The 14884-nt window shown below is 44.4% G+C and overlaps 1 protein-coding gene across 2 annotated transcripts in view; it reads left to right on the top strand.

The window, feature by feature from the left end:
* Positions 1-742: 742 nt before the first annotated feature.
* Positions 743-14884, top strand: part of FAM185A (family with sequence similarity 185 member A) — a 61945-nt gene continuing 47803 nt past the window's right edge. Inside the window, exons 1-3 of one of the 2 annotated variants that reach the window (XM_015415075.1) lie at positions 743-886; positions 2140-2249; positions 3045-3137. In XM_015415075.1, the coding sequence (XP_015270561.1) occupies positions 877-886; positions 2140-2249; positions 3045-3137 (213 nt within the window). In that variant the 5' untranslated portion in view covers positions 743-876. Of the gene's footprint in view, positions 1326-2139; positions 2250-3044; positions 3138-14884 lie in introns of both variants that reach the window. The other variant, XM_015415074.1, reaches the window with a different exon arrangement.

Here is a 14884-nt window from a genome sequence, read left to right as displayed (position 1 = left end):
AACCTACTCCTCCTAACCTGAAATTCTGATTGAGATATTCGGTCCTTGTCAATGTTGTTTTAGGCTGACTGCATAGCAGTTTGAGACAAATACTGGTAGTAAAGCAATTCTTTTAAAAAGACAATATTAAGGGGCCAAAAAATTATTTGCATCTATATGGAGATAGAAATATATTTCCTCTTGGGATTTTTACATTGCTTATGTATTGTATGAGGCATCTACAGCCTTCCCCCAGCAAAGACCCTTCCCCGCCCTGCAACACTTCAGTCTCATCCAAGAGCAGCAAAGCTCAGCTTCCCCAAGCATCACGCCCTTCATCCTGCCCGCCCTACCAGGCTACGAAGCTCTCTTCGGCGTGCCGACTTCCCTCCCGGGACCCTTTGCGACTACCTGCGAAACATACTAACCAACCTCCACATCAGCGTCTTCCGTTTCCATGGAAACGAACGCTCCACAGCTCACGTCCCGCCCTCTTCTCTCCCGAGTGGTCACTGTAGGATTCCAACCCCATCCTGTATAGTAGGAAAACATCCGCCCTTTCCGGCAGCTCATTGGCTGAGATTTCGGTGGACCTTTGGCATTCTGGGACTTGTAGTTTTAACTCCTGATTTATTTTATGAGATTTAGCGAACGTGAAACTACCACTCCCAGCAGACATCACTGTGACAGGGCGGTGCTCAAGTTGCCTTTGAAGGCTGGGTTCAGGCCAGTTTCCTATTTCTTGTAAATTGTACGAAATGGATTTTTAAGAGGGAAGAAGCATCAGCCTTGAGCTTGCCCTGGTATTCTGTAACACCCCCCGTCTCTGCATACAGAAGGACTAGTCCACCAGGAGGTGCAGTCAAGGCTGACAAGGATGTTACCTCAGTTGCCAAGATGGGAGCAGGTAGCGAAGATTGCAGCATGTGGCTGGCGTGGGTTGCTGAGACAGAGGGGGGTTGCTGGGCAAGAGCCATGGGGTGCCTCCTCACAGCTGACCTTCGTCACCAGTCCGTGTGTTCGCAGGAGAGGTCCTCCTGAACCAGAAGAAAGCAAGCAAAAGAATACTGAGCCCCTCAAAGAGTGGACCCTGGTTGTTAGCCCCTTTGGCCAGCTGAAAGTGCGGCTCCCTTGTCATGTCACAGTGGGCCCACTCGACCCGCATAAGTACCCTGATGCTGACAGGGTATTTGTTACAGTGAGTGGACAGAACGCCAATCCCTGCCATGGTGCAGACCTGGATAATGTGCGTGTGAAGTATGACACAGAGCAAAAAGAGATGGCAATCCTCTCAGATGACATGGACAGTACAGCCTCTGTGGACGTGAGGGTCCCAGTAAAATTTGGTATGTGAAATAACTGGTCGAAAAGAAGTAATGTGTTGACTGTGGGATACTGTGGCATCCAGCTAAACAATTCTCACATTTTGTCATACAAAGTTGAGATGATTGTTCGCAGGCTTGCACATTCCTTTTGGTTTGGCACTTCCTAAGTAATGTGACTAAATATATTTCCAGCTTTTTGCAGCCATTGCAGATTACTTAAAATGTTCACTGCTGTGGCTCAAGGCTTTTCGTAACAGGTTGGTGTTCTTGGCTTCTGTTTTCAGCTGGTGTTTAAGTAGATGTCTGGGCAAAATTAAAAACAGTTTTGAAATCCTGACATTTTAGCCAGCACAGTTTTTCTTTCACTCCTATAGATGTCTGCTGGCCAAGCCTAGTAAACTTCCCATTTAATGACAATGTATCTCTTTATGGTACAGTGGATATTATGTCAGGTTTGTACTGAAAAGACTTGAGTTCAAATTCCCATTCAGCTTGTCATTAGATGTTTGTGGGTCAGTCACTGTCTATAAACCTAATCTACTTCATAGGGTTGTTGTAAGAATAAAATGGGAGAACCCTCATATATGTTAATTTTGGAGACAAATATTCTAATGGTAATAATACATGGACTCACTCACTTGAGTCTTATGAGTGTGCTTTAAATATACACATTTTACAAACGCTATGATGTGTGTGTTCTAAGGGTTTTTTTTAGTTCCTTCAGATATTCAAATGTAGGATTCCCAGTGTATAGATTATTGCAACCAAAAGAAATACCGTATTAGATTAAAACAAGTACAGTTCAATGCAGTTCACCATTAGTAATTGTTTTTAGACTTGGATATCAAGACATCAGGGGATGGCTGTGTGAAAATTGAAAAAATCGAATGTGAAAGCTGCAGAATAGAAACAGAGAAAGGAACTAGCATCTTACAGTCAATAAAGGTACAGAGGCATTTTCTGTCTCACATACTCAATTCCTTTTCTTGTCTTCTTTTAGAAAATATGCTGCTTTATCTCCCATAAATATTCTTTATGCAAGTGAACATATTCTTGCATATGCAGTAGCTGATTTATCTAAATCAAGTATTTTTATCACAGTGTGCAAGCTGATAAAGCAATTTAGTTAGTCATTTACACACAGTTCTTTCTATCTGTGGTACTAGTTTGAAAACATCACTGGAAAAGATAGTAATTTTTATGTAATAAGAATATTAAATACTTGTAAACACAAGGATATATACATTTTTGCAAAATGTTCTGATCCCTTGTAAAGAGTTTCTACATTGGGTGTTATTAGTGTAGGTGAATAGAATTATGAATTGTCTCTAAAGAATTTGTTAGAGCTTTATTTGTTTTGGATCTTTGACAAACTACAAACGACTGTGTTTGTCAAGCTGTTTTTCCATTTGTGCATCATGCTGAGGTTTTTTGAAAGTCCCTGCAAACAAAAACACAGTATTCAAGTGTCTACTTAGTTTGTATGGGCTTTAACAGATGCATAACAAGTGGAAATTATATTGATGCAACTTTTCCTGATATGCTGTTAAAATAGTATGAAATCTTTAACTGCTGGATTTCTGCTTGACTTGCAATTACTAAATTCATTTCCCAAAGGAGTGGCTGAAAGAGCCAACTGAAACTGAGTCCAAAGACCTGTCGTTGCTGAGAAACACATATTTAGAGAACATCAGTGTTAACAAGATGAACTCTTTTAACGTGCATAAAATTCTGTTCCAGAGTAAGAATATTGACATTCAAGCCAAAGGAGGCAAAGTGATCAGCCTGGGAACACTTCAGGGAAATGCCGATATCCACGTGTCACAAGAAAGTGTAAGTAAGGTTTCTTCTACTGAAGACTGCAGTCATTTGGGAGCTATGGGATGGATAGATTTCATTACATTACAAAAAATAGCATTGTAGGTTTTTATCTCATCAAGGAGAACAGTTTTGAGCATTTGTATTTGCTTTTAATTTTTTGTGCAGCTATAATTGCTGCCATTTTTCCTGAGGGCGTTCCACCTTTAACAGCTGCATATCAGACAGGAATCCTTAGGAATTGCTTTTCTGTGTTGGGAAAGTCTGTTGAATTTTGGTATATCTCACAATTCCTAAAGGTATACAGCCTCTGTTAGGGAAAAGGTGACAAGTCTACATGTAGAAACTTGCAAGGCATGCAATTATGTTGCAATGCAAGAAAGCCATTTTCTGTCTTCTTTATTAGTTTTTCACACTTCAAATAAGGGAACACAATGAATGCAGGATGCTGGAGGGGACTGTGACTATGTGTGGTCAGAGAGACAAGGGTACACTGGATATGTGTAAATATGTATGTAGCCCATGTTGCTGTCTGGCCCAAATTCATACTAAAGTGGTATGAGTATCAGGAAGAAAACCTCCTTCAGTTTTCTCTCCTCATGTGCTAAAGGAGCCGCTGGCTCAGGTTCTACACCCAGTTTAAAGGAAGTCTTCCAGTATGGACAGCAACCCACAAAGCATCAGTACGGTAAAGGTGACAGCACAAAAAAAGATTTGTTTTTAATTAATTTGTGCTGTGGAAAAAGACATTTGCTTTGGTCAGATGTCAACATCTGTACCTGCTTGGTAGTTTAAAGCAGACGTATTCGATATTTTCCAGAAGGTGGCGTCTTTGCTTTGTTTCCTTTTTCTTTAGCGAGAATGAAGATGGAAAGTGTCTTGTAAAGACTGACTCTGTGACCATGACTTGAGCGGCACTAAGGGGGTAATAAATATGCTATTAGTTTGCAGCTGAGAATTTTTCTATCCAATCACGGTCTTCAAGAATAAAATGGTACAGCCACTGTGCTGAGTTTACAGCTTAAAGGAATAATTGTTCCAGAAGATTTTTTTTGAAAAAATTAAAGTGAAATTGGAAGAATGCAGAGTTGATTTGCAGTCATCTTTGATTTATCTCAGCTGAATTGACTTTGACCAGAGGAACTAGTATCTTTGCTTACTTTCATTGTATTTAATAGAGACTGGAGAAGATGTTTGGGGCTCAGTGGTAGAGCATCTGTTTGTCATGCAGAAGGTCCCAGGTTCAAGCCCAGCATCTCCAGATGAAAGGACCAGGTAGCAGGTGATGTGAAAGACCTCTGCTTGAGACCCTGGAGAGCCACTGCCAGTCAATATTGACCTTGATGGACCAATGGTCTGATTAAGTATAAGGCAGGTTCATGTGAGATCTCTGTTGTGCAACATGCAGGCCTGATTGTCCTTTCCTGTTTCTGTAAAAAAAGACCACTGATTTGTAAAAAAAAGATAATTGGTCCCTCCCTTCCCCCCTTCCCATACGAAAGAATAATGCCTAGAGATGTTGGTAGGTGGAGTACTTGTCTGAGTCTTAACTGATTGTGTAGGAAGGTACATGACCGTGATTCAATAACTGTCAGCAAATGTTATCTATCGATTTGTTTATTTTATTAGATTTGTATCCCACCCTCCTTGCATAGCAGGCTCAGGGTGGGTTCCATCATACATAGTATACAAAAACAGTTAAAACCAATTAAAACACATCAAATAAAATATGCACAGCCTCTAGCCAGAGCCTCAACAGAGGAGGTAGTTGGGTTTCCAAGTAGTTATTTAGATCTGACTCACTGGAGCACTGGAGGGGAGGCCCAATAAAGCGTGGACATCCACTGCCTCAGCTAAAAGCCTGGCAGAAAAGCTCCATCTTGCAGGCCCTGCGGAACTGTAAAAGGTCCTGCAGGGCCCTGATACCACATGGGAGCTTATTCTACCAGGTTGAGGCAAGATGGACATCCCTGGGGCCAGGGACCACCAGGGGATGCTGGCTTGCCCATTGTAGGGTCCTACAGGGCTCATAAGGGGAGAGGCGGTCTCAAGGATATGCATATAAGGACATCCTTGTGTGTGAAGAAGACGAAACATTCTATACAGTAGCAAATTGGCTCTAGGAAATCAGAGCTTCAGATGCCTCCAAATTCCTTCGGATTATTAACAAATAAGCCCCACTGAGTGCAGTAGGGCTTTACGGTTGCCAAGTCTGGCATGGGAAATTCCTGGAGATTTGAGTACGGTTTCTGAGGAGGATGGAGTTTGGGGAGGGAATTCAGCAGAGATGTAATTTCGTACAGCCCACTTTCAAAACTGCCATCTCCTCCAGGGGAACTGAGCTCTGTAGTCTAGAGAATGGTTGCAATTCTGGGAAAACTCCAAGAATCTCCTGGAGGTTGGCAACCATTAGTAGATATGATCAGCATGCTGTCTGGGAAGTAAGTCCCCTTGCACTTGGTGGGTATTGAGTTCAGAGTAAACACATTTGGCAGTACACTGCATAAAGCCATATTGACATATAAAATAGTTCTGGGTAGTATTTGTGTGGTCCATATAGCTTCATGGCCTAAACTTTTAAAAAGATTTGGAGATTTAGAGCTGTTTCTCTGGACTCTTCTTCTCAACTCTCCTCATTTGCTGCTCTTCTGTCCCTGGTATCCACTTCTGTTGCTCCCAGTCTCATGGATACCTCACTTTTTGCTTGTTTTGTTTGTTTACACTCACCCCTTTGTCAGCTGTGCACACACTGGACAATATCCAAGATGGTGGTAGCATTCAGGAGTGAAAGAGTAGTTCCCAGAGGTAACAGAGGAGATGTTGGTCTTGAAAGGAGCCTTGCTTGTATTTGGGGGTTCCAACAGCAAAACATCTAACAGCAAATGCAAATAGTAGATGTTCACAGCTGCAAAGCCCTTCATGGCCAAGAACTCAGATGTGTGTAGAACTACCTCTCCTGATATGTTATATCCCTAAGTCTTCCATTTACCTATCCTTGGTAAGGAATTACCGTCCCCTAGCCCAAATTACCAACATTACATCTTTACTGAGGTTCCTCCCCTCCCCAAACCTCACTGTCTTAAGACTACACACACACACACACACACACACATAGAGAGAGAGAGAGAGAGGACAACCTCCAGATGGTACTTGGAGATCTCCTGGAATTACAGTTGATCTCCAGACTGTAGAGATCAGTTCCTCTGGAAAAACTGGCTGCATGGCATTATGCCCTGCTGAGGTCCCTGCCCTTCCCAAACCTTTCTCTCCCCGGCCTCTGCCCCCAAATCTCCAGGAATTTTAAATCCAAAATTGCTAACCCCCTAACCCTACCAATTATCTGTCCCTCAGGAAGTGATAAGTGGGAGAAAAGAATGGTCTCCACATAGTGACACTCTAGTCTCTGTGATAAAGACCATTCTAGCAGTGTTGGGAACTCCTTGAATGACACCACTTTTCCTCCTATCAAGACATGCTTTGTGTGCCCTCCACGCTCACACAGCTGCAGCTTATACCTGAGCCTTTTCTGTGATGGCACCCACACTATGCAATAGCCCTCCTGAGCAAGTTGGGAAGACGTCCATCTTTTTAACCTTTCAAGAAAGGTAGAATTATTTATGAGGATTTTAATTGATGGTTCACATGAGTGTTTTGTGACAGTCGTAAATGTATTAGTACTTAATGGTTATGGTTTATTTGTTTGTTTTAAAATTGCTTGTGGACTGCCTTGAATCTGCTTGAGTCCTCTGTTTGAGGAGACGGGTGGGATAGAAGTGTTTAAAAATAAATGATTGTAGCATCTGGGTGGAACTAGAAGTGAAACCCGACACAACTGCCTTCAATTACTTGTCCCTTTCGCATATACATACATTTCATTACACCCAGAAGCAACCAATGCTGTTGAAGCAAAGACTGGGGAAATGTACACATGTAACATGGATACGACGCCATAAGGAAGAGTGCCTCAAAATTATAGGGAGCAGCAAGACAATCTTGACATCCTGATTTGTATAATTATCTTTAAATGTCCTTTTGATGTTTTAAAAAAATGCCGTGGACAGCATGGAACTTCTAACATAATATCTTAAAGGTAACGTATCCTGTGTTGCCTCCTGGCCAAATACCTATTAATCTAGCTAGAGTTACCAACATCCAGGTGGGACCTGGAGTTGTCCCAGAATTACAGCTGATTTCCAGACTAGAGAGATCAACTCCCCAGGCTGGAGGGAATGGCAGCTTCAGAGGGCAGGCTCTGTGGCATCACATCCCTGCTGAGCTCCCCCTCCTTGGCAAACTCTGCCCTTCCCAGACAACCCCCCACTCCCAAAAAATCTCCAGGAATTTCCCAAGCTAGAGTTAGCAACAGGGTTGCCGAGTCTATCTTCACCGGGAGCAGAGGGCTCCCGGCCGGCAACTTGTGCGCGCACACCGCACGCACATCACCCGGAAGTGACCATAGAGTTTACCCTTGTATGGCCATGGCCCCGCCCCCAGCATGCCCGGCGTGCCCGCGTCACTTCCGGGTGATGCGTACATCGGGGTGGAGTTCCCCCCGAGGCCCGATCCGGCAGCGCCGGGGAATGGGCCTCTGGGGTGGGGGTTTCCCCGCCCCCGGGGGGACTTGGGATCCCTAGTTAGCAACAGGGTTTCTAACTTCCAGGGGAGGTCTGAAGATCTCCCAGAATTACAACTGATCTCCAGACTACAGAGATCAGTTCCCCTGGGGAAAATGGCTGCTTTGGAGAGTGGACTCTATGGTATTATACCATTCTAAGGTCCCTCCTTCCCCAGGCTGCACCCCCCAAAATCTAGGGATTTCCCAAGCTTGAATTGGCAACCCTATACATTTGCTCAGGTGATCTGGGAATGGACAGGTAACCCTCTACCGGTTTTCCAAGGCTTTTATATTTTACAGTCCTACGCTGCCACCCCCCAGAGAAGGGCCTCTCCAGAAGATCTTATATGATGTACAAGAATGTTAATTTATTAGGATTGCCAGGTCTGGGTTGGAAAATACCTGCAGACTTTGGGGGTGGATCGAGGAGAGGGTGGGGTTTGGGGAGGGGAGGGGCCTCAGCATGGCACAATGCCATGGAGTCCACCCTTCAAAGTAGCCATTTTCTCCAGGGGAGCTGATCTCTGTCAACTGGAGATCAGTTGTAAAAGTGGGAGATCTCCAGGCCCCACCTGGAGGCTGGCAACTTTAGCAGGCGTGCATATTCTTGGTTACTTATGTGTAAACCCTGCATCAGGGTATTAGGTGTCAAACCCTACGTGTAAGAGTTATCTGCCAAGCACAACATCAAGGCAGCCAACTTTTTTTGGAGTTTGGCTGGCTTTCTGCAAGAGCCCTTTCTGTTAGCAATCAGCCTGCCTTACATCTGCCATGCGGGCTTTTATGACAATTTTATTCCATCAGCTAGAGTCATCATCCTGTTGTTAAGGGCTCTGTCAGTGTTTCCAATGTAAACTAAGACTGTTGGAGGTTTGTAGCTGTAATTCCCCTAGGACCAAAATTGGACACTTCAGATTTCTGTCAGGAGGGCAGCTTTCTTCTTCATCTTTTTTTTCTTTCTTCTGTAAAAAGAGGTTAAAAATTAGGAAAGAAAAAACTGGGATGTTTGTAAGAACAAATTTTCAAACTGAAGCCTCTAATTCGTTTAAATATTATAAATGTACAGATTTAGGTGAAGCAATTTTTGGAACTTGATTCTGGGAGCCTCTGGGTGCCAGTCTACAGATTATTAGAATGAAGAGGCATATTGTATCTACTCAGGGCTTTTTTTGTAGAAAAAACCCAGCAGGAACTCATTAGCATAATAGGCCACACCCAACAACAGAAACTCATTAGCATATTAGGTCACACCCTGCCAGCACATCTCATTAGCATATTAGGCCACACCCCAGTGTTACCAGAAGTGTGGTCACCCAGCCACACCCACCTTTTGCTTCTTATTCTATTTACTTTGTTTGTTGTCAAAACCCAGGGCTTTTTTTGTAGCAGGAACTTCTTTGCATGTTAGGCCACACACCCCTAATGTAGCCAATCCTAATGTGTTTCTGCTGTTGGGTGTGGCCTATTATGCTAATTAGTTCCTGCTGGGCGTGGCCAACACGGGAGCCAGCCGGAACTCCGTTCCTGTGCGTTCCTGCCCCAAAATAGCCCTGTATCTACTGAGGTATGTGTGGTTCTGAGTGACTGCAATGCTGAATTGCCTTTTAAACATAAGATAACAATGTGGGTTTTGAGCATCAGTTTATACATAGGATTGTATGCCTAAAGATCTGGACCCAATTATTTTGTACCCATAGATTCCTTGAGTCTACGGGACACAGACTGGCCTTAGTGTCATGCCTCACAGTGATAGGAGGAGGAGGGGATGCTGCATTATGCAGAGTGGTGCAACGGTTTGAACCCCAAGGTTGGATGAACCTGACATTTGTGAGATAGATTTTTGCATTGCTCTTCCTGAGGACAAGGCAGCTGTTCAGCTGAATCTTGAATTTCTTCATTTTATAAGGTGATGATAGATGGTACAGAAATGCCAAAGCCAATTTTTGAGACAGATGAATACAGAGCTGTAAATCCATTAGGCACGCTGGGTCACAATCTTGTGTGTGGGGGAAAAGATCGAGCTAGAAGATTAAAACCATACCGAGGGGTTAATTTTTATAGCGCAAATTAAACTGGATCTTGCAGAACACTTTAAATTTTATAAGAAATATTTGTTGTATTTTGTATGTTGAAACAGTTCCAGGTAGATTGTAGAAACTGATTGTTTGGTAAAACATCTTTGGGTATTTATTATCCTGTCTCTTGCTCTGTCTGCCTGTTGCATCCTTCTCCATCTTCCTTTAAATCATAAAAGACAGAAACAATGAGCAGATTCCATCCACATCAGGTTTGAACCACCATTTAAATCAATTGGGAGGCTTGCCTCAATCGCTTCATGCTGTTAACCTCCTTTTCCAGGCGGATAATCATTGGGAGAGAAACACATCGCAGGCATGATGCAGTCAGGCTTTCTGTAGATGTCCTTTTTTCCTTTGCCTATCTATCTACCCGTATTGTATTTCTGCAGCAGTAAAGTAACACAGATCCAGTTAAGTGTAACAATTAGGGGTGTACTGGGGGGGGGGGTCGCCTTTTTTAGTTTTTGGGTCCATTGGGCCTGAAAAATATCAGTATTTCCTGATATTTCCAGATTTGGGTAAATAATCAGGAAACTGAGTTTGGAATTTAAAAATATCTTCCCTTCACTCACAGAGTTGCACCACTGTGGTGGCATGCCTCCACGAGTGAAGGGAAGTTAAATGCCTTCTCCCTTTACTTGTGGAGGCATGCTGCTGAGGCTGCAGATCTCCACAAGTGAAGGGAATGCCTTCTCCAAGCTGCGCCAGCACAGTTGTGGCGGTGCGACTTGGCAATATAGCTGGCTGAAATAAAAGCCGGATTATTTGGGCCAGCTATATTGGTAGCTGGATCAGATTGTCTAATTTGCATTTGGCTGAACAAATACCTGAAAGTACCAATAAGGTATTTTGGGGGTATTTTTTCAGTTTGGTTTATACCAGACACACACCGCTAGTAATGATGTCAAAGCTGTGCTGGTGGGACTCAACATAGTGCTGTTGCCCTGAGCCAAAGCAGATCTGCATGAACTGCAAGTTTCCTTGTACATCCAACAGTTCTCGCAGAATGATGTCCCAGGAACTTCCATACAAAGCAAGCCCAGACGAGAATGCCTGGCAGCTTCTTAGATTCAGTTCTTGGACTCCAAGATAGGCAAACGATCTGGGAAGTGGGTCAGGAAGACAGGCAAGGTTCCAGGGAACAGGTCAGGACAGAGAGCCAAGCTAACAGTGGTTTGGCCTTGAGACTGAAATCAGCAGTCCAACTGTAGGGATTGCTTGAACTTTTGATGCAAAACCTTGTCTGGCTTGTCCAGAGGACTTGCTAGAAAGTCTCCAGGAAAGTCCTCCAGCAGGTTGTAACAAATTGGCAAGTGAGAAGTTGGGCTGATTAATGCCCAGCTACACAAGACATTTTTCTATAAGTTGGGCTGCGGTTTTCCTGACTGAATACTGTATGTGTGGCCCTCTGCCCAGCAGGGCAAAAAGTACCCCCCAGGACTGTTTAAGGAGTTGGAGCACCTTTCCTATGAAGAAAGGCTGAGGAGTCTGGGACTTTTAAGTTTAGAAAAGAGACGACTAAGGGGGGACCTGATAGAGGTTTATAAAATTAAGCACGCAGTAAAACGAGTGGACAGAGAGAACTTTCTTTCTCAAAATACTAGACCTTGAGGGCATGCATAGAGGTTGATGGGCACTAGATTTAGGGGGGACAAAAGGAACTACTTATTTACATGAGTGATTAAAATGTAGAACTTGCTGCCAGTGATAGCTACAGGCATAGACTGTTTTAAAAGGGGATTTGACAGATTCATGGAGGATAGTTTATCAGTGGTTACTAGCCATGGTGACTAAATGGAACCTCCACAATCAGAGGCAGTAAACCTCTGAATACAAGTGCCAGGAGGCTACATCAGGGAAAGGTCACTGATCTGATCTAGCAAGGCTTTTTGTAAGTTCTTATGTAAGCTGAAAAAACAATGCAGGAGGGGAGGCTGAACTCCCTCTCTTCCTGTGCTGTGGTTCCAAGCCAAACTGGCCTGTTCAATGTTTGAGGAAATAAGTTCCCCACATAGGGTTGCCAGGTCTGACTCAGGAAATATATAGGGACTTCTGGGGTGGAGCCAGGAGACTTTGGGGTGGAGGCAGGAGCAAGGATGTGATCACTTTTGTGATGTCACTTCCTGTGATGTCACTTCCCAAATCCCACCCCTTCTGATGATGTCACTTCTAGCACTCTGCATCAAAACCCCACCTCTTCCTGTCACAACAAAACAATTCCTGTACCTTTCTCTCAGGGAATAACAACAACAAACTTTCAAAGTCATGCATGACCATAAGAGAATGGAAAGCCTACACTGGCCACAATGTTCAGTCACATTACAAATGCCTCTCCTCTGCCTTTTCTGTTTGGACAATGATCAGGCATCAATATAATCAATATAAATAGCATGAGAGAGGGTGCATATGTGAAAATGCCCTGAGTCTTTATAGGCAAGAAAAAATTGCAGTTGATTGGACTTCTGGCAGCATCATAAGCCTGGATGGTGAAACAGATGTGACAACACAGAGGGGGGAGAAATATGATACGTGAAGATCCTGTCAGAGCACACAGACAGTGGTGAACAGCTTCCCAACTGAAATGGGTAAAGATGTGAGGTTACTTTAAAAACAAACTAAGGTCTGTGGATCTTTAATTGTATAGATCAGTGGTGGCGAACCTATGGCACGGGTGCCAGAGGTGGCACTCAGAGCCCTCTCTGTGGGAACGCGTGCCATCGCCCCAGCCAGGCCCAGACCATCATTAAAGTGTTGAATTCTCTGCCAAATAATTTTAAGTAAATGAAAGCATTTGGGATTGCTTTTCTTACTTTGTTTGGATCATCTTAAGTTAATGTATGGGTTGTTTTTTCTCAGTATTCAGGTTAAATTGCCGTGTTGGCACTTTGCGATAAATAAGTGGGTTTTGGGTCGCAGTTTGGGCACTCGGTCTCTAAAAGGTTTGCCATCACTGCTATAGATCATATTAACAAAAATAAGAGAAACTGAGTACCTGATTCTAGCATATTAAGAATTCAGAAGAAAAAAGTTTATGCAGCAATAAATCAGCACAGAAATAAATGCTGCAAGTCACTTTTATGAAGCATGTAAATCTGATGCAAAAAACAACAAGTTTAAAACGTTGAACAACATGGCTTGCGAGTTGATACAACAATAATGGAGAACCTATGTATTGTTTTGTTCCAATTTGTGTCAGACGATATGAGATGGACAGGACCTTAAATACATCAAAAACCATTGTATGGACATGTATACCAGACAAGTATAGTAACTAATTTTCAAGCTAAGGTACACATCTGTACGTACAGGATGCTTCCTTTAAAAGCAGCCTGCCTACATCCCACCCACCCCCAGCCCTGACAGCTTCAAAGCGAAGCACAGCATGGTCATATCCCCCACCCCCAGACACCTACTTGCAAGCCATATTTACACCCGAGAAGGCAGGAGGAAGAGGGGGACTGTCTTAAGGGGGGAGGGGGTGCAAGGAGCCAAGGACTGCTGGGAGAGTGGCGAGAAAAAGGGGCCCGGCAGAGCCTCTGGCAACTGGTGTAGTGTCACTCTCTGCCAAAGAGGAAAAAGCAGCCAAGCGTCGCAGATGAGGAGCAAAGCTCTCCACAGGGCTTCCTTCACTGGTGGCACCTCCTCTCCCCAGCTGGGGAGCTGCCTTGGTTTTCACCACGGAAAGGGAAGACTGGGTGGGCGGAAGTAGAAATGGTGACTGCATGCTTATGTGGGAAGAAACACTTGCCTGCCCTGCCCCGACTCGGTATTTTTAGCCCACACCAGCTGGCCAGCCTCCTCCTCCCCCCCAGGCACGGATGGGCAAAAAACCCCACCACCACCCCACCCGCGCCAGTCAGCCGGCCAACTTCCTCCTTCCGCCTGGGTGGGGACAGGCAAAAAACCACCACCACCTTACCCGCTGGCCACTTGGGACTTGGAAGCCCGGCCAGCTCACCCCAACTAGGGAACCTTACCTTACCTTCCCCAAGGCAAGGGGCCTGGTGCTCAATCCCCTGACTATCTCGACTCTGCTCTGGAGTGTGGTGGCTGCTGCTTGGCCTAAGGAGTCCTCACCTTGGGTTGACTCAAGAGGGAGTGGACAGTGAGGTACGTGTGTGACAGCAAGCTGACCACCCAGCACCCACTCCTCAGAGCCAGTGCCTGCAGGAGACCTATGCACTGGGGCAGGGGGAAATCAGTGCCACTGCCACCACTACAACCTTGGGCAAAGAAACACGTGGCTCCGGAGGCCTCCAACTGTGACACTCTAGCCATCATCTCTATGACTTCCATAGAGACTGTGCTAGAGAGTCACAATGTGGCCACCATTTTGTCCTCTGCTGCCTGATTCTTACACAGCGGGGGTGGGGATCTAAAAGCGGGGGAACCCCCACCAGCACCTGGGGGCTGGCAACCCTATCCCTACAGCTGCTGTCTGGTTGTGGGGAATGCATTTCAGGGATAGAGAAATCTGACCTGACTCACAGACGAATGTCTCATGTAGTTTAGGCCTGAGACACATGAACAAAAGAAAGCTAGGAAGGTCCAGCTTAAGGACTCCATTTTGAGTCCTGGTTTTGGTGATTAATAAAGTTTCCGTTACAGTCCAAGGCTTTGATGGTGGCTTTGAGTTGTTGGGGTGCTGTTATTACTAGTTTGGTATTTTGTTCATTTTTGAAATTTGATGGTTACATAGCTTCTCCTTGAATAACATATTCACATAGCAATAATATGAACCAAAGAGCCTAAGGAAGGGAAAGGGATGACAAAGAACAGGAAGGAGAGATTGAATGAGGCAGAAAGTATTGAAGTGGATGAGAAAGGTATAGGGGTCGGGGACCTATCGGAATGGGAGTAAGGAAAAAGAGGAGGCAAGATATATTGGGCTGGGTGAGGAGGAAGAAAGAAGAAAGGATGGGTGGGTTAAAGTTAAGTTACTTCTAAAGAAATTGGCATGTCTCTTTCCAGTTCTTTTCCAATCATGAATGATCAATATGCCTCAGCTGCTTCAGTCCATCCTCAAATTGGTATATACTGGATGTTCTATAAAGGTAGCACTTATGGGG

This window comes from Gekko japonicus, unplaced genomic scaffold (genome assembly GCF_001447785.1).
Source record: "Gekko japonicus isolate JY-2015 unplaced genomic scaffold, Gekko_japonicus_V1.1 scaffold5, whole genome shotgun sequence".
Classification (NCBI taxonomy): domain Eukaryota; kingdom Metazoa; phylum Chordata; class Lepidosauria; order Squamata; family Gekkonidae; genus Gekko; species Gekko japonicus.
The sequence above is the reverse complement of the archived record's forward strand: the minus strand, read 5'-3'. Positions and strand labels throughout refer to the sequence as shown.